The 27,916-nt window shown below is 35.0% G+C and overlaps 1 protein-coding gene across 2 annotated transcripts; it reads right to left on the bottom strand.

Annotated features, from left to right (window-relative positions):
• Positions 1–45: 45 nt before the first annotated feature.
• Positions 46–26,495, bottom strand: FGF7 (fibroblast growth factor 7). 2 transcript variants are annotated; one of them, XM_053988807.1, is made up of 4 exons: positions 26,355–26,495; positions 25,257–25,841; positions 1,480–1,583; positions 46–1,091 (listed from the first exon to the last, which is right to left on the bottom strand). In XM_053988807.1, the coding sequence occupies exons 2-4, from the start codon at positions 25,540–25,542 to the stop codon at positions 897–899; spliced, it is 585 nt and encodes a 194-aa protein (XP_053844782.1). In that variant the 5' UTR covers positions 25,543–25,841; positions 26,355–26,495; the 3' UTR covers positions 46–896. The 2 variants fall into 2 exon arrangements, with proteins under 2 accessions (XP_053844782.1, XP_053844783.1); XM_053988808.1 differs by having other exon boundaries at positions 25,257–25,826.
• Between the last annotated feature and the right edge of the window lie 1,421 nt (positions 26,496–27,916).

Below are 27,916 nucleotides of genomic sequence, written 5' to 3'. Positions count from 1 at the left end.
AACAATAAAGTTCAAATACAACTTAAAATAAAGTTTAATGCTGTAACAACAGAGAAAGCATGTATAAGAATGGAAAAACAATATTGAAAGCTGTATGCCCTAACAGGAATTATACAAAAGATAAGATATGTTACATAAAAAACCTTAATATGTCTGAATTTTTGCTTCATTGCTATATAAATTGTTAATTTGTGAAAAGTGAGATGAAGTACATTATTTATTCCTATTTTTATTTTACATACACTATTTGAAACATCTTTTAGAGCAGCATTAGGTATTTGTTTCATTAATAGATAGGAACATTTTGTGTTAGAGTAAACTTAATTTGTCCAAACTAACTCTCTTATCTGAATACAACAATAAACATTTACAAGATTATATTTTTTTGATCATATAGTTTATGTATAGGATATGAGTTTCTTGGGGGAAGTATTTAAAATACTGCTCAGCCTCCACATTTTCTATTGACTTGATAATCTGACAACTCATTCCAGCAGCCTTAAAGTCTGACATATTTTACACAACATTATCATCTGCTTATTATTATTATAGCAGCCATATTTAAGAAGCAGATAGTTTTTTAAATAAAATATTATCAGATAATCAAGTAATGACTTATTCTTCAGGGTAAATTAATTTAAGAAACTACCCAGTTACAATGACTAAGGTAATGATTGTACAACTCTTTAGAATTTTTTACAACTTTTAGTTAGTAAATCTGGTTTTGTGTATATTTTCAAATCTTTTTCATGTAGTCTCTTAAAAATAAACATAAATGCGCAAGTCCAGCTTGTTCAGTTTCTCAGTAGTATTCCAGCCTTCCTTGGTATCTTGTCAAACAGTCTTCTTAAAATGAATCTTCCTGCTGGAACTAGTTCTTTATAGATAATTTGTGATTAGGATATTGCCAGAGGAAGAAAGTGGGATGCTCTGTGTTCTTTCTTTGTTTTTTTACCTTTCATTGGAACCCCTTTGTGGTTTAGTGTAACAAACATCTCTTTTCCTTTGTGTGTCCATTTTGCAGAAGCATATGTGTTATAATGGTTTTCTTCAATCAGTTCAATGAAGTTGCAGTCCTCATTGCAGACTTTCTGTTGAGAGTAAATAATAAAATATGGTAAGGCAAGTACAAGTGTCTTTTAAATACTTGGATTAGGGAAGATGGGAGAAGAATAAACATTATAGAGCCTGCATATTAGGACTATTTTAATAAATACATTTGGCCTCTGAAATCTGAGTATTGAATATTCTAGCTTTGTATATTCCCCCTTAGTATTCCACATTTTGGAGAATTATATAGGGCCTAATCATTGAATTTGTTAAATGGACATAAAAGTCTAATATGGGATGCATTGGATAAGTCCAGAATGTATTTTACTTAGTTAGGAATCTGTTTTACAGAAAACCATTCAAATGCTACATCTCAAAATACCTCTAAGATTGTAGGGATGTACACGTAAGAGAAGTTTGCATCCATACCTTTCCATAGAGTCGCCCTGACTTGTTCATTGCCAGAAAGTATTCACTTTCCACTCCTTTGATTGCCACTATTCCAACTGCCACCGTTCGGATTTCTAGAATACCTGCAAAGGTACACAGCAAGGGCTGTAAAATGGTTGGTTGTTCTCCAGTTAACTCAGAAGGTTTCCTTGAACTAATATTCTGTAGTATTTCCATGTTTATTGAATTTATTCTTGGAAAACAGAAAAGTTGTGTGTATTCATGTGAAGAAAGGGCTAGACTTTAAAAATTCCCTTTGTGATCACATCTGCATAAAGCCACTTTAAAATTGTATAGTGGTAATTTTTAAGTATATATTGAAGTTGTGATGTCAGCATAAGTAATTCCTCTGTTTTCAGAGAATCAGTGTAGCTTAGAATTAACAGGATCAGGGTTTCATTTGGAATATGTAGTAAGCCATCAAGGTTCACAGAATTTGTGTAAAGCCTTTATTTTGAAGTCTTGTGTAGCACATCATCCCCTTGAAAGAGTGTAAACCTTAGAACTTGCGAGTGACAGAAAACAGACCACAGTGTCTTAAATAAGATAAAGTATTTGCTTGACCTTTGTGTGCTTTTATGACTGATTGGAGCTGTAAAGATATGTGTATTTGAAAATCATTAAAGGCTGCTCTGAAGCTTATTTATTCAAAACCAGAAAACATTTAGTGTCATTTTCTATAACCTGATTTATCTTCATCTCATGCTGATACATATCAGCAATACTTTCTGTAGTCACTACGATACATTTATATTACCTGCACCATAAAAAGCATTCCTTTGTTAATATTAAAAAAAAAGTAAAGACAGGGGATTATGCAAGTTATTAAGGAACACCAGGTTGTTTTCAAGCTTAAATATTATTGTTTTCTTAAGGAATAATTTAGAGTTATATATCTGAGTTTGAGCTATTTCTTTCAATATTGAATCACTGACAGAACTCTGCCATAGCAACTGCACTGTAACTCCTTCTCCAAAATGGGCTTTTTCAAAGGCAGCCAGCTTGAGGCAAATTGCAAGAGCTAAGCATGGGGGAGACAAGCGAGGGAGGTGGGAGAGAGGCATGTGTTAGATTATCACCTGAATTTGCTCTTTAACAAAACATTTCCTTTTTTGCCCTTTCAAGTTGGCATTGACTTTTCACAGCCACACAGTAATAGTTTTTCATTAGTTAGGTTTATAAGACAGGCATTAAATATCTATGATATTTCTCCTTCCCTATACATTTTTGTCTCTTCTTGTCCTTTGCTTTCCTTCATGTTCTGTTTTGCTTTTCTCCTTGATATTACTGATGTATCAGTGGTAGAACATATGGGTATATTTTTCATCCTTTTTTCTCTAGCAGATCAGTTCCCTCTTCTCATGGTGTTTGCACTGATGGGCATTTAACTCAGAGTGTTTATAGTTCTGTACTCCCCTATAATGCTAAGCCATCTTTTTCTTAAGTAAAGCTTTTAGAATTCTTTGACAAGTTCCACTCTACTGCAGGCATAGCAATAGTTCTAACAAAGGATAATTTGTAACCGAAACTTACAAAAATTATATTAACTATCATTTAAATTTCACTTTAGAAAAACCACAGTGAGGCTAAAAAACAGATGAACATCTGCATTTAGCCTAACAAAGAACATAACAGTTGAAGGGATCTCTAGGTCATCAAGTCCAGTGCTCTGCTAGCCTGGGAATTGCATCAGATAATTCTTTTCATAAACTTTGCCAATACTAAATTGGAGTTGTTATTTCTTTGCCCCCAGTGTTTCTGCCGAAGGCTGTTCCAGAGTTTGATTTATTTTAATGGCTAGAGACTTTGTAGTAATTTGCAATCTGCATTTCTTCAGTGACAGCTTATATCCATTTGTTCTTTTGCCTCTGTTGGCCATTAACTTAAGGAGAGTTTTTAAAAAAAAAGTCTATGTTTGAGTTTTCTATTTATACAGAATTTTAAAAAATGAAAGATTTAAAATTACTTTTTAAAACAAATCATGCTAATAGGAATTGAGATTTCCTTGAGTAAGCTGATGTTGGCTGACATTGCAGTAGTAGAAATCTTACTACTTTAAAAAAGGAAATGCCAAAAAGTTTTGTCCAAAGCAATATTATTATTGTTACAATTTTTACATTATTTTTTTAGTTTTTTCTTTTTGCCTGAAGTAGATTGTGACTAACTTGTTGGAGTTACTTTATTTTGTTTTGGGGTACTTGTTTTTCTACTTTATTCACAGTTGAGACATCAATGTCTTTCCTTGTGTTAAATGAGAAGGTCTATTCTTACATGCTTCCTTTTGAAGTAAAGGTGTTTAACCCTTTCAGTATCTATTAGTGAAAAGAAAAAAGTTACCAAGCTAGGATGGGAAAGAGAAAATTCCTTTACATAGATTGTTTCATTGACATACTCTTTTCATACTCTAGTAATCAAAATTACTTTAAAGGCATGCTTAAATTAATAATAATATTTAATAATAATAAAAATAAGATGTGGATGAGGAGAAATTCAGAAGGCCAGGCTTCAACAAGGTCTCAAATGTCCCTGATTTCAAAATTAAAAGGTAAACTATCTTCTTCAGTTGCTTTATCTAAAGCATCCCCAGAGAAGTTTAGAAGAGGTTTAAGAGAAGACTTAATATACCACAAAGTAACTGGGAAAGAAGTCAGATTAAAGCCAGGAAAAGAAACAAAAAAAACCAAAACCAAAACAAAAAACAAAAAACAAAAACAAACAAAAAAAACCAAACAAACGAAAAAAAAAACCAAAAACAAAACCAAAAAAAACCAACAACAACAACAAAAAAAAAAAAAAAAAAAAACCAAAAACCCCAACCCACAAAAACAAACAACCTAGAGATGGGCATCCAAAATTGAAAACAACTGTACTTCCTATAAAATCAGCATGAAATTCCAAAGAATTTTATATGGTTGTATGGTCAGTGTATCAAATGTAGCTTAAAATTCCTGTAGTGAATGAAGTTTCCTACAGAGCTGAAATTCCTCTGGTGTATGTAAAAACGTGCAGCAGAGATGGGCTATAGTTTGTCTTCAGAAAAGATGCGTATGGATCGTGGCAGCAGTCTTTGGAACCACTTGGGGCAAATTAAATAATACACAGTTGATATCCAGCAGGGAAAAAAAAAAGAAAAGAAACAAAACAAGCCTTTAGGCTGACACAAGAGTTTCAGTAGGTGAAATATGTATCGGGTTTTGGAGAAAATTTATGTCATAAATGAGGTGAGTTTCCTGGCATTCTGGTGTAGAATGCCAGTTCCCAGTACTTAGAAGCAGACACTTTTATGTGTAGACTTATTCCATAACCATAGCCTGAATGACAGGACAGTACCTCAGGCTGGAAATTTCTGCAGAAAAATGGCATTTAGTTATATGATTGCTATAAAATTGAGCACTGTCACATGAGATGATTCTTTTCTGGCAAGTAGCATTTGATGATTTTGTTTTTATCACCTGATATTAAGTGTCTTTTCTGATTCAATGAATGTTTTCAAACCAGCATTTTCATCTACTTTTATTTGTTAGACTCCTTTTTGCTTTTACAAAACAAATCCAGTCTTTGCTTTTATTGCTGCACAGTCTGTTTGCAGACTATATTAAAGTAATTTCCATCAGTATGCAGGCATAGTTGAATAGGCAGTTTCTTTGTGTTTGCCCGTAATAGCTTTTGATAAAAGTATCTTATCTATAACAAAGTAGCAGGAACCTTGTGATTTAGTAAAATCAGGGCATTTCTCTTTACTCATTTGTCAGCTAAGAGGCTGAAAGAGCAATTGCAGCTCTGGCTCCTGAGAGCTGTAAGGAATCCAGTAAGTGCTGCTCATGCTTGAAGTTCCCACGGGCAGGTATAACCTCTCAGGGGGCTTTTGGAAGAGAAGGGGCAGCAGAACCACAGAGGGAGATCTCTTTTCATGTTCTAGGGAACTGACCCAGTATGCCGGGATTGTTCAGGAACATTTTGGGAAGCATAGGTGTTCAGTCCCTCGTCAGCTGGCTCCTCGTCACTCCAGACATTTCATGTGTTGCAGGTATCCCCTCAGTGTCTATCACATGAGGTTTCTGGTCACTGCTCCTCAGTTTGCCAGAGTCACAGTGTCTGTGGACATTCATTCAAAGAGACATTTTGGCATCCATTCTATTTTTCAGAAAGCTGACAGCAATTTCATCCCAGTACTTTTCTGTTCTGCCAGGTACATGTGTTGTGAGAGCACGTATGATACAAACTATCCAGCACTTTATTTCTTGCGGCTCTCTGTGCAGTGAAGTTGGAAAGAAGCAGTCTGTTGCTGATTTTTAGGGGTAGGGAGGCTGGCACTGACAGTTCAGCACTTGTGAGGAATGTGTTTGTGAAACACTCTTTCCTCAGCAGAATTGTCTTTAAAAATAAAGTATGTGAAATCTTAAATAGGGACAGAGGGGCAGAAAAGACTTGGATGGAAAATGAGTCAAAACAAAATGTAACTTCTACATTTCACTAACTTGTGTTTCTCATTAATTGAATTTGGAGCACATATTTATGAATTCAAATGACCTTTCCAAATGATTCAAGGCCAAGGAAAATGATCTCGTCTTTGCTTAGAACACACTATTTAATGATAAATAATGTAATTAGTTCTTTTGTTCTGGCAATTAATTAGTTAATGTTTTTGCCTCTTAAAGCCGGAAAATATGGTTCATGATGGTCAGTCTTGAAAAACCTTCATGATGTTATTGGTACATGTGTGCATTTGGTAAGCCAGCACAGTAAATAGCTGATGTATTACACTTAAATGTTTTTCCAGAAGAATCTTATCAGTGAAATGAATACTTTTATTGGCTAGTTTTGAAGTATTTTGTTTCAGGAAATATTTTTCTGTCTTTTTTTTTTTTTAATATAGTGCCTATATTGTAAAGTATTTATGCAGTTTAAGTTATTTTGAGTCTTAATATTTTTAAATGGATGCATTGTGAAGTTCATTTTTAGGTAAAACAATTTGTGTGCTGTTTCTCAAATATAAAACCTAACAATAAAAGAATTACTGCAAATAAAGATCTTGATTTAAGGTATTTTGTAATATGACTTAATTTTTACCTTTCCCTAGTATTAAATTAAAATGGATAGAAAGTAGAATTTGCATTGGTATTGAGTACTTTCTTAGGAAGAGAATGAAGGAGTTTCATAGATGGTACCTCGCAGAACTCCTGTTCATAAGCTTTTTAAGTAGAAATAAATGTACAGGTATATGTTACAATATGGTACAAAGCAGGAGATTTCTCCACACCAGGAATTTTCTGTCTGTGGATGTGATTTTAATAAATAATTAATTAACAGAATACAAGTTGGTACATACATTCACTATCACTTTCTTCTGTCTTCTCCTTGTGATACTCAGAATTTTGATTTATGTCATAAACACATATATGTTGTTATTTACAGCACAGAAGGCTAAAAATGTTCTTCAGGGGCTTTTTGCTGTATCCATGCGTGCATTTGCTGTGCATGTGTAGAGTCTCTGAAGCACTTTAAATATGAATATGGCTGTAAAAATGATCTGAACAGAAATAATGGATCTGTCAAGGATTTTCAGGAGAACAGTTGAAGCTACTGCTTCAATGAAATGCCAGACATCTGGATATCATGGAGAAATATTCAGAGCACTCAAAACTCCTGGGTTTGTCCTGTGTGTAATTTCCAAGCAGGAAAAATTGTAGTTGTCCAAGGAAACATGATTAACGATAGAGAGGTATTCCTTGAGGACTTGCTGCAGCTCGATGTTCAGCATCCTCAAGCAGCAGAATTTGCTTACAAGATTTAGCTTGTGTACAGAACGTTTGATTAAGCTTAAGTAGCTGATGTTTAATTACCCTTTTGCTTTAATTGGGCACAAAAAGGAGGCATAGTGTATTAAATACAGGAGCCATACTGTATTAAAATCAACTAAGTGCTAAACAGAAATCCATTAAAGTATTTTTGTACTCCGTTAGATTTTCATTTTAAATTTCCTTTATTTGACATTGCCTTATCTATAAATGTCCCCACTGTTTTCCAGTCACACTAACTAATTGATACATGCATTGCTAGATGCAACAGATTTATGATAAACCATTGTCCTGGTGACACTCAACAGCTGACAGATAAGTTATGGAATATGAGCCATGTCAAGGTTTATGAAAGAAAGTGATAACTTGATAACTCTGTGAAAACAGTACAAAAAAGGCAAGGTAAGAACCAAACATAAGAGGGAAGATATAACAGGGAGCTAAAATAATTGTTTAGAAATGCTTTTATTTTACATACAAGATCTGTTCTTTGCATGTGTACTTGGACTTGTGCATGTTTACCTTTATTGCAGACAAGGAAGGGGTAAGCCAAGTTCCACTCTTAAGTCTGCATTGTTCAAAGTATTTACACAGTTTCTTATGCATCATCAAATGTATAATCTGCCCTTCAACCATGGATGGCCGATACTATAGTGTGAAGTGAAGAGTGTGGTTTGGACTACGTTTGGAAATACACCTTCCTTTTTACTTCAAACTTAACACATTTGTTCTGCAGTGGGAAATATTAAAAGCCATAATACCTATTTTTAGTCATTTTTCAAAGTGAATAAATGCAATGTAATGCTCATCAGTAAAGTGCTCATCTGTAAAGTCTACTTCCCCTAATTACTGTAGTGAGAATTTCTTTGACCCTATTGCAATTAATAATTGAAAAGAGAAATACCTTAAAATTTTAAAGTATTTTTCCTTATTGTACAACCTGTTTTGCCTCAGTTTTGTATTAACTCTCTGTTAATTTTGCTGAGTTAGGAGACAGTTTTATATATCAAATGCTTCATTCTTCAATGAAAGTGGTGGCATAGTAAGAATTGGTGTAGAACGTTTTGCCTCTAAATTGATGCCATCTGTTGAACATTAGCTATTCAGACCACTCTATTTCCAATATTTCTATTGATTTGATCTTCAGAACCAAAGGGTGTGACATTTTTCACTAAAGTAGATTGCAAAGTTATGGAGCTTTTAAATTTAGAGGTGTGACTTGTGAATAGCAGTATGTAGTAACAACTTAATAACATGCTGCCCCAGGCATTCCTTCTCTTGGGAATGTCTCATTAAACTTATTAGAAGTCTTTACTTCGCTGATCTCCACTGCTTTAAATAAATATTTTCATGATCAGCCTCCTAGACAGCATGTAGTAATTTCTCATTTTTGCAGGAAACTACATTTCCCTCCAATAAAAATTGCCCTGAAGCTGAACATATGGTTATAATGAAGAATAATATTATTTTTTAGAATTAATACTGTCATGTAAAATTCAAGTCTTAATCCTCAGTCTGAAAAAGTGCTCTCTTATTACAGCATTAATAATTTACTGATATGAAAAACGGAAAAAAAGAGTGGAATGACTGTTTACAAAATGTAATTGTTTCCAAGCAGTAATAAAATTAATGATTTAATACTTTAGAGTTGAACTTGTACAACAAATGCTTTCTCTACAGCTCAGATGAAGGCTGTTTCTAGTATTTAAATATTTTGTGCCAATTTTACTAGAATAAATGATGTTTTCAAGCTCTGCAGACTTTCACAATATACCAAAAGTAAATATAAAATGTTGCTTATTAAACTTTTCAAAGCAAAATAAAATATATCCAACTAGATAGAGGTGAAAAACTTCCCAGATTCAGTTTCAGTGTCTACAGCTCTTTTGAGTATCTGAACTTGGAAAATTCCACATAAGACCACAGCCTCCTGTTTTTCAAATTCTTCCATAATGCAAGATTCTTTAAATAGAATACTTTGTATTTTTTTTAAAAAAAATGTTACTATGCTATGTTGTGTTTTCATCTGGTAATGAGCTGTGCTTGCTCCTTTCCTGAGTTAGTGATCATAGTCGACATAAAATTATTCATGTCATTTCTATAGAAATTTCTTCTTTTTTTTTCTGAGAAAAAAAGGAGTGCATGTTAATGTGCCTTTTCCATGTACAAGTATTTCATTCTCTGAATTATGTTCTGAGGAACATTAAATCCAGGTGCATTTCCTATATATCACCTGTATGAACTGGCTGCAGGCAATTGCAAAATCAGCCTAAATATAACGTGGCAAGGGTGCTGGATTTATTCAGCTAAACGGGGCAAAAATAAATCCAACATAGAACCTGCTCTTTTTATATGAACTTTTCCCTGAGCTCAAGGCCTTGCTGTTTTGTTCTGTGTATTGTCTCCAGCTGTTCCTGTGGCAGTTTTTTTGGTTCCTGAAACAGGCTTGACAAGAGGAAGAGCAGAGCCATATTCTGGGGACAAACTGAATCTAAGAACTGCCTTCCTGTGTTCTTTGAGGATAACTTAAAATTATACATCTTTGAGACAAATCACTAAAACCAAATTCCTGTAGATTGATCATAATGACATTCTGCAATGTGTTATCAGTTAAAATATATAGTACCACACTTTTTCAACAGTGAAAATGGTCCCAGAAGTAGCTAATAACCAAAATTATTTAAAATAAGTAAAATTCAGAAAGTGGGTGCACAATAAAGAAGGTGGCTGCAGCATTCCAGAGCTTGAAGATATCCTGAGGGGCCTATGGCATAGAAGCAAAGAGTTTTAAATGGTTTGAAATTTTAGACAGTCAAATTTTGTTTCACGTAGTTAAGAGCTCATTTCAGTCATAAACACTGCAATCTCTATTGAAGAGAGACATCTTTTCCCACTCTCAGTAGTTATGTAAAATGTAGGGCAAGCACTACCCTACTGCATAGATTTTAGTTCCATTTCCAGATCAGATCTGCTATTTTGAGCTGGAACAGCTGAAGTTGGATATCTAAATATATCAATTACAGTGTCTAGAAGAACACAAGCAGGCACTACGTAATTCCTTCCAAGGTACAAAATGCAAGAAGCTGCTAAGAAAATTGTACTAACCCTTGCTGCCTCTCAGAGTGGGAATTGATAGAAACCAGCTGGCTCACTCCTGCCTTCAAAACACTACTAGACATATATTTGTATGTATGGCCACTCAAGTTGTTCTGGTTTGCTGCTGACAAATAATTTAGATTTAGTTGAACTTTCAAAATCTGTATAAGACCAGAGACTAAATTATAAACTAACAGAAGGGGAAAATTAAAAACCCCTTAAAATCAAAACCAATCTAATAATCTAATTCAATTCTGATAAATAAATTAGGATTTTGTAGCAGATGTTTCTCTTATCTTACTCAGTAGATGGATCAAAATGTGTGTCAATTATCCATTGTTGCTTTTTCAAATAGCTTAGGTAATTTCTTGTCTTAATTTTGCCTACAGAAATTCATTTCCTTCTAATTACACCCTGTTTTTACCAGTCTAAAATTTAAACTTGACTGAAAGCCTGACTTTAGGGAAATCAGTAGAATATTTGCCATTATACACAGGCAGCAGTTTGAAACCTCTCTGTTTACATGACTAGGTATTTGTAAATGTGTAATTGTTATCCTTAGTTGTTACCTAGCTTTACAATCTATACCAAAACTGTGAGAAACAGCAGCATCAGCACCAGCAGAGAAAATTGTTCCTCTGCTACAGGACCAGTTGCTATTACCAGAGCAAATATACTGTAGGAGCTGCAGCCAAACTTCTCTTTTATTCTGTATTTATTTATGTGACGTTTTAATCTGCCTTTTTAAATTCAGCTCAATTAACCAGTTGGAAAATCTGGACTTCTTTTCAGTTTTGACTGCAAATGCCAGGATGTAGAGTAACCCTCTTGAATCTGGTGATAAAAGTATCCATGCACATTCTTACTTTTGTCCATTTGCATAATATCAGGAAGTCAGTGAGAAAACTATTTCAACTAGAATAATGTAAACATTTTCTATTTTCTAGAATCCACAGCCTTTCTGTGCTTTGCTTTATTTGCTTTAAATAGGAGTAGTGACCTCACTTTTCAGTGACAGTTACTTGTACCCTGAAAGTAGAAATCAGAGCTCTAGTACACACATTGCAGTGTGTTGAGAATAGTATGATGTTATATTATGAAAAGAAGTTATCAGTCATAGCTAATGTAAAAAAGTAATAGAAAAAGAAATAAGTAGTGAACAATTAATAGAGCATAGGATTAGCCAAATTATATGGTATTTCTTTAAATGTTTAATTAACTTTAACACATTTTTAGTATATTGTTGGTTGTACACAAGTTTCCCATTGCTTTTGTTCTGATTTTTATATCCCCATGTGTGAATCAGCATAGTTATATTTATTTTAATTAAATTATCAGTTTATATTAGCTAAAGATATATAGAGGGAACATAAAAAAGGGTAATTATGAAGTCAGAAATCTGCCTTGTTTTCTTACCCAGTGTTCCTTTGCGTTATCACCAAGGACCCCACGTAAAGTGTTCTCAATTAACCAGAGCATGTAAAATATGGTGGAAACAACTTCACTTCCTTTCCTTTACCTTTACCTTTACCTTTACCTTTACCTTTACCTTTACCTTTACCTTTACCTTTACTTTTCCTTTTAAGTAAGGAAAGTTTCTTGTGGCCCTGAGCTGCCTAAGGAAGGATGTGAGCTCTCTTGTGCCTCTAAACTGCAGTACTTCATTTTCTCAGCTCTCAAAGCACATGGTTATGCTGTATCACTATAAAGTGACTGTTTGTAATAAAGATATCTGTGACCAGTCTGTTAAAGGATTTAATAACTTAAATTCAGATCCATTCTGGCATCCATATTGTTATATTGGTAAAATTTCAAATTTCCATCTCTGATGATAATCAACCAACCTGTTTGATAGACAACAGTGCAGTGCATTGGCATAAGTGTAAAGACATACTTTTCTCTTGACCTTGAAACAAATGGCAGATTTCATACCATTCAAGCATTAGAGAACAGCTTCAGTCAGGGGCCTTTGAGAATGTTCCACTTTTCAATTTTTTCTGCTACAGTTTGTTCTTATATGTAGTGGTATCATGAAAGTTTGATGAGCTCCACAGAAGTGCTACATAAGCAACCTGTAGCAGAGTATATGGACCCCTTTAAAATCTGGAAAACAGCTGGTGTGTGAGTTGTAGATATTTGAAAACATGCATTTCAGTAATGGGCTTGAAAAAGGACCTTGTTCAAGAAGTCAAGAATAAAATGTTTTAAGGAAGCAGAGTAAAATGAGATTTCTTCCATAGGTTTATAAAATTAGATGACTCAGGTAGTGGGGTTTTAATATAAGAATCTGGACTGGGTAGCAGATGCTGCATGTGCAAATAAAGGGTTTGCAGCTCTTACATTTTTGTTTTGTGGTGGATTTGCATTAAGCTTGCATAATTCTGTGATTGGCAGACTCAGTTTGACAGCCTTTTTTGAGTCTGCATTGTATTTATGATCATTTCTACTCCTTATGGTACTATTCTCTCCTAGTGCTTGCAACAGAAAAGAATAGTGACCCCATAACATTGAACTTAGCAGGAAATTTTTGAACTGCCTTGAAGAGTACAGTTAAAAGAGCATGGGGCTTGGCTGTGCCCATAGTGGTATGTTCTAAAATATATAAAGAAAACCTGTTCTTAGTAAAGGATTTGCTATGCTTTTTGCTCTGACTGAAACAATTATGGCTATTCCAAGCACTTAAAGTGGTGAAGAAACCTTTTCTTTCTTTGCATAAAATATCTGTAACTTCAGCTGTATTGCAGCAAAGAGCTGGGGAAACATTCCCAAATTTACTGAGATGATGGTTGTTTTTTACCACACAAAATAAAACAAAGTAATTCTGCTATTCTTAACTTCATCTTTTTGTACCACCTTAATTCCCCCATGAGTATCAATATATTCTTGATTCATATGTAAATGCAAATGTTCTGTGGTGGGAAAAAAATCTCTCAAAATGAGATTATACTTATATATTCACTATAAATAATGCTATCAGTTTTTAGTCAGGATAGAATTGTGAATCTGTACTTTTAATATAGGTCAGAAAAACCTAGAATAAACTTCCAGTTATATCTTTAATATGTAAATATAAATTTGCACATATATTTGAAAAGTGACGGCTAACCATTTTTTGAGTATCCTAAATCGGGTATATTCTGATGTACTGTGCTTTTCAGACCATATCTTAAGTAGAATAAATAGCGATAGCAGCATTACTCCTACATAGATATCGGTAAGATAGAGAAGTCATTCTGACTTGAAAGTCAGGAAGAGATTAATAGCGGAACAGGAATTTCATTTTTCTTTATGCTCAGTATTTATTACCAATGTTATGAAACAGTATCTTAAAGTAAAAGCACATGGATTTGCAGAAGCAATAGTTATTGTTTGCCATATTTTTAAATAAACTCCTCAGCCATGGATAGGCATCAGTAACAAAACTTTTACTGATTTCAGTAGAGTCAGACTTTTACAAATGGCATGTATTTGTCTCTTTCCTAATATGGGTCTTTCAACTCTTGAGCAAACTTTTCCTAATGAATCACAGGGTTAGATAGCTTTTCCACTAGTCAGTAACTTAACTCCTCCACAGCTGTGCAATATTCTTTACTTTCAACAGCAGCTATTTAGACCATCAATGATAGTTTTCCATAGTTCATCCCTAAGTCAGTATGAATAGAAAAGCCATATTTTGACTTTTTGTTGGAAAGAGCTAATGCTGTACTTCTTGGCAATTACTTTGTCATGTTGATTACATCTCTGTGTTGTTGAGAATTTATTTCAATCAAATACCATGCACACAGAGAAGGAATTGTTTTTTTCACATAGAAATCGAAGTTAATGAAACAAATATGGCACAGTCTGACAGGGCTCAAATCCGACCTTTTTGTACAATACCACCTGTGATGTAGATTGCAGCACATGTGATTACAAGAGATGATGTATATAGAATTCTTTAGGAATCCACTGACAGAGGCTAGTTTGGGGTGCAGCTGCCAGATAGCTCTTAAGAGGAAAACAAAGAAAGGAACCATCCCGCTGTGACGGGTCTGGTGTTGGAGAGTAAACTCGGGAAATGAGCACTGTAACAAACAATTCTCCTTGCTAAGCTCAGTTCAGCTGAAAACACCCAGAACTGCATTGTTGAAGTACGAACAAGACAATATAATAAATTGTGATCCAAAATCCTCAATATTTACAGTGTTGTACACAGACAGAAATATTCTTCATTTTCCTAAATCACCTTAAAAGAGAGGACCACCTTTGGAATCTGGGTAGTCTACTGGGGAAATAGTTTGTACAAAACTAGTATTTATTCTATTTTCTCATACATCAATAAGGATACCCTAAACAAAATTATGTCACAGACAGAAAACAGTGAACAGCAATGTGAAGAGGAAGAAAGGGAAAAAAGATTTTTGTAATGGCAGTCATGATTTTAATTGAGCCCTAGCAGGAGAAAAATGTCTTTATCTTATATATACAAGATTATCACTTACCAGTGATTAGGGCAAAGTCAGAAAACATGGCTTCTGTTAATTGTGTCTCACACAGTTGCATAACAGTGGCAACTTGCGCATTTTTGTAGATACCACCTAAAGTGATTTATAAGTGTAAGCACCATATATATGCTGTGGTGTTTAGGCTTAAGTATTGCACTTTTTTAAGGTAGCTTGAAGTGTCCCTTGAGTAGTTGTCAGCCTTTTTAGAGAACTGTCTCTGGGTTGTCTACAGATCCTATGTGAAAAGGACAGTGTACAGATACGTACTTGTGTTTATGGAATATTTTGTTATCTAAGAAGAAAAAGTCTTGTTTTGACAAACATAGGAGTGTATTCCATTTCAAATGTTGAGCAGTTCTGAATAATTCTCCAATAATTTCTCACTATAATTATGAGAAATATATCTTTTATCATTAGATCATTTTCTGCTTAAATGATACAGCCATTGTGCTTGTTTGTTTCTCTTAAATAATCTCCCTGGATCAGAGTTAGGCTGTTCATCACCAAACTAAATTAGTGGGCTTTGCCTTGTATGTTATGAATAATTTGAAAATTCTCCTTTTGGTCTAATGATAATTTTATGGTTTTGGTATAGACTGGTTTTGCTTCCAGTGTTCCCTCTGGATGAAAGTGCAATTTCAGAAGTTTTAATTAGAATGTGTCCTAGACAAATATGACTAAATTAGAGGAATTCAAATTCAAAACACTGGATTACTTAGCTAAAAAATCAACAGAGCATGATTTCTGCGAAATATGTGGTAATAGTTTCCTAGAAAGATGTGGTAATTTTTTTTCTTTAATTTTGTTGCATGATAGTTCTCTTCAGTAATATAGACTGAATTTCCCAAGTCACATAAGGGTGCAATCAGAAATGAAGTCATGCAAAGTAATTTTAGTTTGATATTTGGTAAAGGAGGTTGGGAGCCAGTTTGCTAATATAAACATTCTGATTGAAATTGGTGTATAATAATCTAAAAGCTTGGTTTTATTAATAGCTGTGTTATTTTCATTGCTCAATTTAAAAGGCATTTAAATGGATGACTGTAAGTGGCCTAGGACTCTTGCTATTTACTTTATAATATGAACAGACTCTCCTAAGGCTACTCTCAGAATTCATGTAACATTTGATTTCCTTTGTACTAATAAATATCTACTACAAAGTCCAACACAAATTCACCCAAATATGTGGCTGTTGCACTGTTAGTAAAGTAGAAGAACATGCCAGACTGTCTTTCACAGCCTCAATGAGAAAGCTTTTCTGGCTGCTGAAGCAGATGCTCAGAGAGAATGCTCAGCTCTGTGAAACAGTGCCAGTACTGATGGGGTGGCAGGATGCAAAACAGCAAGAGACTCAAAGCACCTGTGTACCTGATTACATACTAATGAGAGGAAGGAGGGCAGAGCCAGGCCCTTGTAGCTGGCCAGCAGTTAGGAGAGGAAGATTCCTTACAGGGAAGAGGCTCTCCATCCATTTCCTGCTGGAATTTTTGCCACTGTTCTTATGTTGTCCTTTACCTAGTGTGGTATTTCATTTCCTGAACGGATGAATTGTCTTTTTGAAATTATAATTTGGGCATAAACATGTTTCTTTCTTTTTTTTCTGACTGGTTTGCAGTCATTTAGAGTGCTCTAAAGAACTTGCTTGCCCTGGGAATTATGTACCTTTTAATTTGCTTTTGGTTTTCAGTCTTTGTTGGAAACACTGAGCGGAATCTCCACGCTCAGTGAAAAACGTAAGAAGTTTGGTTAGAAGTGTGGAGCTTATTGAAATGGGAAGAGTGGCTTTTTGTCACCAGTTAGTTTGAAAATACTTGTATACAATTTCAGTTTTGATTAGTAGCAATGTTTGCAGGCAGAGTGCTGTGTGAGTTCTGTCACATTTGCAGTTCAGATGTGGTCAGAGATGTACATGGCAGAGAATTCTTTTTGTGCTATGTTCTCGTATGGTATTGCTAAGATGGTGTTGAACTAATACAGGCACTCCTGCTGTGTGTGAATTCAGCTGGGATGACTCTCACTGGGCGCAGGTATTTGTCCCTGTCCATATGTAAAGGTACTACTACAATTTTTTGCTGTAGCATTGGGAAGCAACATGGCTGTGATGACTTCAAGACTTCTCAGGTGCAGTTTTCCCACAAGCAAACATAAAGGGCTGCTGCTGAGGGAGATCTTGTGCTGGCCTTTCCCACAGGGTAAATCTCTCTTGTTGTAAGGCAGCTCTATCAAGCAAGTTCCATTATTTGAATCATTCTTTGCTGGATTTACAGAGCTAGTTCCTTAAATCCTTGTAAAGTGTCACCAATAAGCACTCAAGAACTGCTTAGATTTCTGTGTATCATCTTGCACATTATGTGCAGTCCCCAAGCTGCCTGGGCTATTCCAAAGGAAATAAAATAGCTTGGTGGAGTTAAAGTTGCTTTTGAAAGCTGGTGAAAGTTGCAGTTTCCTATTGTGTTAGTCCTGACTGCACTCTCCAGGATTCAGTTATCCTTTCTGGTTTACTTCAGAGTTTCTGTCAGGGAGTACAGCTCTTGTTTCCACAAGGACCTACACAAACATTGGATGGAATCACTCCACTGTTTTCTGCCTTCTTCCCTTGACTAGATCAGCATTCTCTCCCAGATCCATCTGCTTAGTGACTAGCTAGAGAGCCTCAGCATTGCCACCCTTAGAGTTCATGTAGACCACTCAAAGGGCAAGTCTATCATCACCATATAATGTTGTGAATGTGTTATACAAGAAGCCAGCAAGCTCTTGCAGCGAGCATTTCCACACACCTGGCATGTAAAACTCCACATCTGCCACTGCATTCCAGCTGTGCACACAAACAGCCACTGAACAATGGCACCAGTTCACCTGAGCAGCTCAGGGACTACAGCCCAGATTCACATACAACCTCTTCTAAATTTGATGTTGATTGTGGTTATTTTTCCCTCTAATATTTTTCAGCTCTAGATAATATGTATGTTCATCTAAAAGAATTTCTGTGTTTAACAGTCATAAAGTTGTCCTTTTTTTTTACTGTGAACATTTACTTTTGGTTGAAATATCAAATCCCATGTGACATTTAAAGGTCATAATAAAACATATAAAATTAGCAAGGTTATTAAGGAAAATATGCTTCTTTTTAACAGTTGGGGCTATTTCTTTCTACTTTGAAATACAATACCTTCTAGTTAGAAAAATATTAAAAACCCAAGGTACCAAAATAGCCAAGGACAAGTCTGATCACCTTCTTTTTATAGTCTATAGCACCTCCCAGTGTCTACTGACACATTTAAAAGGAAGCAAGCCAGCTTACCAAAAATGGAAGTACTAACACTAAGAAACACCTTAAAAAAAAATCCCCCAGGTTATGGGGGTATTCAAAACGTGTCCTCACTGAAGAGATGGATATGAGTGGTGTGTGTTGATGCCTGTTGAAGTCACTGTGTTTATCAATGCCATGGAATGGTCATGTTTGCTGTTTCCATTTATAGTTTTGAGTTAATCTATCCATATTCTGACTGGGCTTAATTTTGAAAAACAGGATGCAGAAGGAAGTTTTCAGTGTTTTGAACAGAGTATCTAGACCCTTTATGAACTTCATCCTGGTTTTGTTCTTTGTTTCAAAAGCTAAATAATAGTCAAAGGAGCCTATTGATTGCATTGGTATTTTTATTGCTTCTTTGGTGTATTTTCATGAAGTTGTGGGCCACATCTTGAACATCCACTTCTAACTTTTCAACGCCAATTGTTACAAAGAATTTTTTCCATTTGAATAAATGATGTCATGTGTTATGAAGGTTTTAAAGTGTGAAAATTCAGTGCTATAATTGTTAATCTCTATTATGTTACTGCCATAAAAATTTTTATTATTAACTTTTTATTAATAATGTTTCTAAGTTGCAAACACCAGAAGGCTAACTTGATCTTTCTTTCATATCCAGATTTAAAAATAATGTCAAAGGTCAAACAAGACAATTGAAATACAGTTGCCAAATATAGTCATAGACAGTCAATTATGCAACAAAAGCAGTGTGCCACCCATGAAGAGTAACAGCCTACATTTGCCTAAACTTACTCTGTTTTGATGAGAAATGTATTCCAAAATATACTGCTAGTTGACAGATCTTGTAGTGTGGAACAGTGTAATTACATGGTTCAGGATGCCTTGGTCTTCCTAAGCTTTAAGGAGGATGGGGAGGAAAGCTAACTCTGTTGTATATTCCAGGAACCTAGAAATCTGAAACAATCACTTTCAGATACTCAAAAAATACAGAAAGTTGGAAGCTTTGAGGGGGTTTATCTAGATTTAGGCTTTGTTTTGCAAGACTCACTGTATAAAGAATTAAATTTTATACCAAATTCTATTTGCCTGTATGGAAATTGCTTCTTTAAGATTCATCCGAGTTCTGTGTTTTTCTGTCTAGCTACTGACTTCAGGACTTTTTCTATTACTCAATTAATATTCTATTATCAAATTATTTAATATTTATAATATTAACACACAATTCTTTTGTGGTATGGAAGTTTTTTCACTAATACTTTTAAAATTTCTTTACAGAGAGGTGAATATTTCTTTTTTATAGAGGCACAGAGACTTTGAAGAATTTTCCCAGAGTCTGTAAGCAAATTGCTCAGAAGTTTGAATTAGCCTCAAGTCTCTTGAGTCTCAGGTCAGGGCCACTTCAGCACATTTTCTTCAGGATGGAGCAATAACATACTTAATGATACAACACTGAATTTTTTGAAGATTCAGAAATTGTAAACAATGTAGGGGGGAAAGCTGTGGGGGAAAAGGAACTGCAATTTATCTTTATATGTATACTGCAACTGCTTCTGCAGTTGGCTGCTAAATTTGATTGATTGTTCTATAAAAGTGCACTATCTCTCATTTCTGATAAATTTCAGCATTGAGAGATACAGAAAAACTGCCAAGTCACAGCTGAACTACGAGGGTGTATCAAGGTCGAAGGAGTCAGTAGGGGCAATGTGTATAGACTCAGGTTTTTTCACTGCTCAGACTGATGTTAGCTCAGTGTTGAAGCTCCCCCAGGCAGGCAGTGTTGGTGTATGTTAACTGGTGGAGCTGCTGCCTGGGCCTGAGGCCAGAGGTTTGAGTTTTCCCCCACAGAGCTTATGCAATCATTTTTGTTCATGAGTGAGAAGAAAGTGAGTGTAAACTGCTACCGTCTGGCTTTACACATATTTTTCAGCTGGCAAATGCCTAAGAATAGACAAGGTGATGAAGATTCAGGAAGTAAATTCAGAAGTTGTAAACAGGTTTGTGTTCTGTGGCACTCCTCTTATACTATGCCAGTTTTGAGCAGTGATCTGAATGTTGATAAGTGAGACTGAAGAAGTTTGCTGCAGTCGTTCAAGGCTTCACATCCTGCTTTCTTCTCACCTCCCCAAAGGCTACACTCACCAAAAAACTCAATAAAAGCTGTCAGACAGCTATAACTCAGCTGCTTCTCTTATCTGCATCTTTGCTAAAACCCATCTTCATCAGCCGTTGAGGGTGAAAACCAGGGATATTTGATAAGGCATAGGCTGAGGGATAGGCCTAGATCTCTCTGCTGGCTGACACTTGAGGGTACCCCCAGTGCTAGACAAAGAACTGGAGAGGCAGCAGGGGAATCTGCTTTATTAGGTTTGATTAGTTACTGTGGGAGAGAAAGTCATCCTTGGTGCTGTGGGTTAGGTTTTGAGAGGATATGCCTATATTTCCATTTGAATTAAATCCTTCTGTTGCGATTTGAAAGATTAGCAGAGTACTAATATGAAGCAAAACCACTTCCATGTTAGTGAAGGTTTGTGTTCTTCTGGCACCAAAGTGTTGGTTGAACCACAACCTCTTGAAAAACCAAGAATGCAGTTGCAGAGACAGACTTTCTGTTTGTCTGGAACATGTATAACCCTTAACTGCATCTAGTCCATCAATACCTGTCTTGAAATACCTGATTTTCAGGAGCTGAATTGTCTTGGCTCATCTATGTAATATGTATTTAAGCAACAGAAACAAAATTTATACAGTAATACAGCATACTTATATTTCTTTTATGCTAAGGAGCATCTATAAAATGCTAGTGGAAATAATTCTAATTTCTAAGCAAGTTGGAATATTTAATCACTAAGATGTGTATAAAGTGTATTTTGTCATCAGTTAGGGTTTACATTTGAGCAAAACCGAGTTGAAGTTCATTTAATATTGCTGAAAACTTTGACTTGTTGGACTCTAATCAAAATAGAAGTAGTTTTCCAAGATAAAATTATAATCAAGATTTCAGCCATTTTATGTTAAGATCTCACTAGACTACTTTCTCTACTTTTCCTTTGGTTGGCTTTACCCACTGAAAAAAATGAGGAAATAGGCACTTTCTGGGTTTAGAGCACACATGGAATATGATAGGATCAGACATGTTAGGATTCAGGTTCCGGGAAGGCTTTTCTAGTAACGAAGAGACCCTTTGAAGTCTTTAAAATGAGATTCCAAAGGCAACAGAGCATGGAAAGTCCTAAAGCATCATCCTGTCATAGTTAAAAATCCTCTTGGATAGAGTCAAAATAAACTCTGAATTTTGTTGCCTTTTTCTGAACAAAATTAACTAAATCTGGCAAAATTCTGAAATGCAAACTAAAATGAAGGCAGGAGTAAACAGTGATAAAGAGTGATTTATTTTTCTATCAAAGATGAAGTTAGCAAATTGCCTTGTTATCTCCAAAATTTGTTCAGTCAATCTCACATTTTACAATCATGAATTCAAAAAGTGTGCTTTGTGTGCACACTTAGATTCTTTTCCTTGAACAAGATGCAGAACTTGTTTTTTGTTAAAAAGGTTCAGGCTTTGGCAAGTTATCGTAAGTTTTTGTAAAAGAGAATTTTTTTTTACGAATAATGACAGATTTTTCTGGGTGACCTAACCTCTTGGCTGCTGCCTAATTCTTGCTTTAGTTTTTCAGTGGGTGACTCTCAGTTCTCCCTCTGCCATTTAGTTTTCAGATTGAAAGCAAAGCTGTCAGGTGCAAATTGATTTTCCCTACTTAGTGGAGATCACTGTCCTCTGATTTGATTAGTTCACTCTTGAGTTATCACCTTTATGTCCACCAGAAGGCTCTACTGCTTTCTGAAATGTGCACAGAACCATATTCTTTGGGTACCTAACAAGGTCAGCACTGTTGTAAACAAGATTTGGCAATTTCCTTGCACTGAGACAGCACACACGTATTTCTATAACTAAGCAATTAAAATCTAATGTTTTTTAGAAGGAAAAATCTGATAAATACAGATTTACAATTAATGAGTGAAGATTTGGTTAAGTATTTAGTTCTGTTGTGAAATTTGAATCCACACACATTTAATACAGTGGCTGTTAACTGAAAGCCTTAGAAATTTTAATACTTTCACTATTTGTGCTGTTACTTTCATGGTATGTGTGTGTGTGTATATATATTTATTCTGTAATTAGAGAAGTTTGAAATACAAAGACCTTAATTCCTCACCATCTTGGTGTTCTTCTAGTTATAGTTCCAATTGATGAGAGAACCACTGTGAATTTTGGCACTTGCCAAAGTTGTGATGAAGTTATCCTTCTACAGACATTTCTCAGTGTGAAGATTGTTCTTCACAATATTCATGCTTCATACCTCATGGGCTGAAAAGAAGTAGCTCACTTGAGCTACATAACTGTCACGACAGTTTCCTTCATAAAGCTAAGTTATGATAGGTAAAATTATGATTTTTTTCTTATTTTAGTAGCACAAATTAGCAAATTCAAAAGGGAAAATAAGTAATTTATTATGTAAGTGGAAAATTGGGATAAAATGAGAAGAAACCTCTTGGAGCAACACTTTTCATGTCCATTGATTAGTTTGACTACAGCAGTTCTGGCATTCCATCCTAAGAATCAGGTTTGATTTATCTTTTACTAACTTTCAGAACTGGAAATCATGACACAAGAATGTTTGGACACACAGAAGTGCATCCTTTTCATCTGTACAGTTTTAAAATTAAGCTTTTCAGAGAACCTGGATAAAAATTGACAGTTTAAACTTGTAATGTTTTTTTTTTTTTCCTTAGAGAAGGTGTACTAGTCCAGGTGAGCATTATTTTTTCTGGGTTTTTTGTTTGTTTGTTTTGCTTTTTGCCCCCTCATATAATTTTCTTTATGGTTATTGATTTTAGTAGAGAGCCATAGGCACATCAGAAAGGCTGTTTACGTCTTCTGTTGAACAAAGGGTATGACAAAAAGTGTTCCCATAATATTGCTACCATACTAATTTCTTTAGTTTCTGAGAAAATCCAGATTATCAGTGTTTACATTTTTCTAGTCCTCTTTGTCTATATTTGCCTATCTACTTGTGCAACAAGAGCGTTTGGGTGTTATTCCTTAAGATACAATAGATAAAGTAGAGTATTAAGATGGTGGGAACTTCCTACATCCTTCTGCCTATTTAAAGATAGTTCATCATGGTGCACATCAGTTTGCAGATAACCATTACAATTTCATTTGGTTTTTCTCATACTCATTGCATTTACCAGAAAAAGGATTGGGGTTTTTTTTTGGTTGTTTTTTTTCCACTGCAATGTAAGGGTTTAGTGACTCAAGTTTGCCTTTCTGTAATTCATAATAGTTAATTACCATCACTAAATTATCTTGAAGTGTTCAGGAAACTGCAAGAGACTACATCGTTGGCACAAGAGGATGTGGTGTTCTGTAATGGGCTCACTACAGAATGTTTAAAGGTGTCATTAATGTGCTTAAGCAGAATGGGATCCTTCAGAGAACCTCTGCTTGAATTTGGAATAATGCTAAATTGCTAACGAAGTTTTACTTAAGCATTATGGAACTAAAAAAGCAACTCTGTATAATAAATAACTTAGCTCTAGATGCTATCATAATGTGTTTGTAAATAATAACAGAAAAAAAATTGGGTATTCTGAATATTCACTTATCTGCATTAATTCAGAAGAATCAGTTTCAACAGCCAGTAACATTTTTCCAGTGATTTCTTATGAGAACAACATTTCACTTCAAAACTAGTCCTAGGGATCTCTATTGTAGCAATGCCCTCCTGAAACTCAAAGGGAGTCTTCTTGAATATGGACCAAATAATTTAGTTGGCTGCTGGCCATGTGTTGTCTTTCAGAGGAATATGGTTATTCACTATGTAATAGTGTAGGAAGAAAGGAGACATATGGAAACAAATTTTAAATGAAACAGTAACATTAGTGAATGCAGTTTTAGCCACACAAGTTGCCAAGCACTTAATGTAGTCATGAAGCAAAGAAATAAATGATGAAGCCCACTAGCCAGGCGTGTAGCACACCAAAGTGCTGCTCTGTTAGAAAACAAGCACTCAGCTTCAGCTGAAGGCTGAAACACACAGTTCTTGAAGTTTGATTTATGGGTTTCTTTTGCTGCTGCTATTATAAAAAGCACACTATTATATCCAACAAATTAAATCATTTTTAACAGCATCCTTGGAAATATATTTGTCCTTTTATTTGTCTCTAAGCACTAGACCAGCATGTCCCTGGCCTCTTTTTGTTATAATCTTGTTTTGAAATATGCAGTATAATCCTATGTATTTTCCTGTTGCATCTTAATAAAGTAATGCCTTTTCAAGCAGATGAATAAACAACACATTTGTAAGAACACAAAAGACAAAGTGGCAAAAACAGTGACTGTAAAAATTGTTGTCTTCAAATATTAATCAAAGATTATATAGGTATTTATGTGGAAAATACATATTAGTACAACAATTCTTTTTCCAATTCAGAATTTGTATTTGGTACAGCTCCATAAAATATTGTATGTCCATTCTCTCTAGATGAGTCATGGTTTTAGAAGAAAGGGGGAGAATATTTTTTCAGCATCATGATCATTGTAATAATGAACTGCAGAAACTATAATAAATTTTGTTCCTGGCTTGGCAAACTATCTAAAAGATTTTGCAAGAGAGTTTACATAAGTATTTCCATTGAACTTTCTAGTATTTCTATGTTTTAATTGTTAACTCAAACACACCAAACTTTTAGGTAGTTTGTGCACTATATAAATGTGGTTTAATGTTTCAGGAATATTTTATGAGGAGAGTTGGTTGTTATACATTTTCGTACATGCAACCTTAGTTCACTTGTTAAAATAGGCTCTCTGTTTGCTAATAGTTCCCAGCTGTAACTAATACATTAACAGATCTACAATGCAGTATTTAAAATGACGCATTTCAAAATCAATAGCAAATGTCCTGCTGTACAATTAATTGGAAAACTTGTTTTACACAATGGTCAGTACATGATACAAAACTCTTTTGGAATTATGGTAAATCAAGGGATAGGAAATAACGATGTGTAAATTTCTAAAAACTTAGGAAAAGCAAAAATATTACTTACTGTAGTTGTTGTTTGCTTCTCTTGTCCCTTTCACTTTGCCTCGTTTATCAATCCTCATATACCACTGAGTTCGACAGAAAAGTCTTCTCACTCTTACATCCCCCCCTTCCATATAATCATAGCTTCTGGTATGTCGCTCAGGGCTGGAACAGTTCACATTTGTAGCCATTTGCTCTGGAGTCATGTCATTGCAAGCTAAAGATATAGTGCCCATTAGAAAGATAATGTAAAAGTATGATCTGTAGAGCAAAATTGGCAGGATCCATGTCAGTATCCATTTGTGCATTATAGTGCAGTGTTCTGGGTGTTCATGAACAACATAATGAAAATTAAATCTCAAGTAGACTGTTGCTCTTAGGTCACCGACCTGCCTTCTGTCTTTATGAGTTACAGATTCATTTAAGTGAGATTGCTCCCTCTTCTAGAATTCTGATCGTTATTCCTTAATAGTTAATGGCGAAATAGAAGAGCTTCTTAAATATCTCTTCAGTCAGAATATCCTTTAAAGACACAAGTTATAAAAACCTTTGTTGTTGTGACCTTCTTTACTACTTGAATTTGCTGCTTGCACTGAAAGTAAAAGATCTGTGAGAAAAGGTGCATGTGTAAGTCATTATGCTCAATTGTTACAAACATGCAAGGATACATTATGCTAATGAAAAGTACTACACAGAAATACATGACATACTGAGCTCATTTTAAAAATTATGCTAATGCATGTACAATAGATATATCTCATAAAACTTTCTACATAACCAGATATTTACACTGATTGTAAACACAGTTCTCTCTTCAGTTTTAAGTCCTTCCAAAAATATCATATTGATTCATTTCAGTTTTCATGCATGATAAAATTCTCCTGATTACTTCATACCTATGTATTTACTATTAGCACAATCTATCATATAACTTTTCTCTAGTTCAGGTTTCAAAACAGACCTCATGGCTTTAGCCCTGTGTTTTTATTTCTACCCTTTTCAGATTATTAGTAGAAACAGTTTTCTTAATTATTTTTTTAACATCTAGCATGTAGAAATAAAAATAAATTATTAGCTATTAGAAACTGTTGAATAATCTTGTAAAGGACAAATAACTTACTTGTTCCTGTTGATAAGAGCTGGATACCCAAGTACTCCATTTCTGTTGTCTCCTTTTCGCAACATGAGACACTCTACTGTAGCTACAAACTTTCTCAGCTCAGAAAGACTCCACCAGAATTATAATTGTTTCCATAAATCAACAGGCTGGAGAGATGGTGTGTATGTGCTTATGCGTGCGCGTGCATGTGTGTGTTGAGCCTGTTCAGTCCTTTTCGATAAATACCTTTGCTGACCTCACTTGGAAGCAATTAGAATTTAACCAGTCAGCTGTCAGTTGAATGCAGGAACAAAAGTAAAAGGAGACTTGCATTGTATCGTGTCCAATGGTCATCAGAGGGAGCTATGTACATAGTTTATGGTTTAAATCTCCAAGAATCTTCTTTCTAAAAATGTATATTTGGTGCTGCGTGGATAGAATTGCTTCACATGCTATTTAGTGTTTCTGTGTTCTGGTTTAGGTCAGTGTTCTCTGTCCTTAAAAAATTCCGCCTCCTCTCTTTTGTACTCACATGCTTATCTCAGTGTGCTTTCAAATCTCTTCTGCAGTCTGGTGGATTCATAGTCTGCTTAGTGCCTTTCTGAAGTATATATGAAACATGGGTCTGTTACATACCGTGGAGAAGGGTGTGCTGTAGCCCTTAGAGACCATGAGGTGTATTTTTATACCATGGATTTGAAAAGAGGGACCACTGCATTGAGGTTTTATTTGGTCAGCCACTAGGTGAAAATGAGAAAGTATATTTGGATGTTTCAAAGTCTGACATTCAAACACAACCTTTATCAGCTTGAAGGAAAAATTGCTACTAGGGAACAGCCTTTCTTAGCATATGTAGTTAGGTCTGGAAACATGGAAAGATGTAAGAAAACCCCTAATACTGCACACCAAGCAATGGGCTTAAAATCTAGAGAATGAAAATAATGAGTGGATACACCTGGTTTTCTGCTTTTGTATACCTGTTTCCCTCTCTGACACCAGCCTGCCCATGCTCCATTTAACCCTGAAATACTGTTGAGTTTCTGGTGAGTGTATTTGTAAAACACATTGAAGCAAAGTTTTCAGTAGCTCTTTATCCTTTTTAAATGCCCCACTGTTGATGTGAACACACCTCAGTCCCTTTAGTAAGTAATATCAACAAGAAAAGTTTGGAATGAATCCAGTTATTAATAATAGTTTACTTATGTTTAATAATTTCTGCCTAATAATGTAATGCAGTTTATCATTCCATGCTCTTATCCCACCCCCATTCCCTTTCACCCTCTTAATTAAAAATTAAGTGAACTATAGAAGCAGTTAAAAATCCCAGGGAGTACGTATGTGCCACCTTGTGGTGAGGGGGACATGAGTAAACAGGGTGTTTCACTGGACTGATCCAAAATTAACAAAAAGGCACACCAGGCAAATTTGTAGTACTCAGCCTTTCCTATACACAGAGGAATGAGTAATTTCCTTCCTTTACATCAACAGCCTCCTTGTCAGCACTCACATTGATCAGTCCCATTTGTCACTTGCTTTGCATTCTTTTTAAACCATTTTCACACATAGTCCACAGTTGATAGATT

Source organism: Vidua macroura, chromosome 12 (assembly GCF_024509145.1).
Source record: "Vidua macroura isolate BioBank_ID:100142 chromosome 12, ASM2450914v1, whole genome shotgun sequence".
NCBI classification, from domain to species: Eukaryota; Metazoa; Chordata; class Aves; order Passeriformes; family Viduidae; genus Vidua; species Vidua macroura.
The sequence above is the reverse complement of the archived record's forward strand: the minus strand, read 5'-3'. Positions and strand labels throughout refer to the sequence as shown.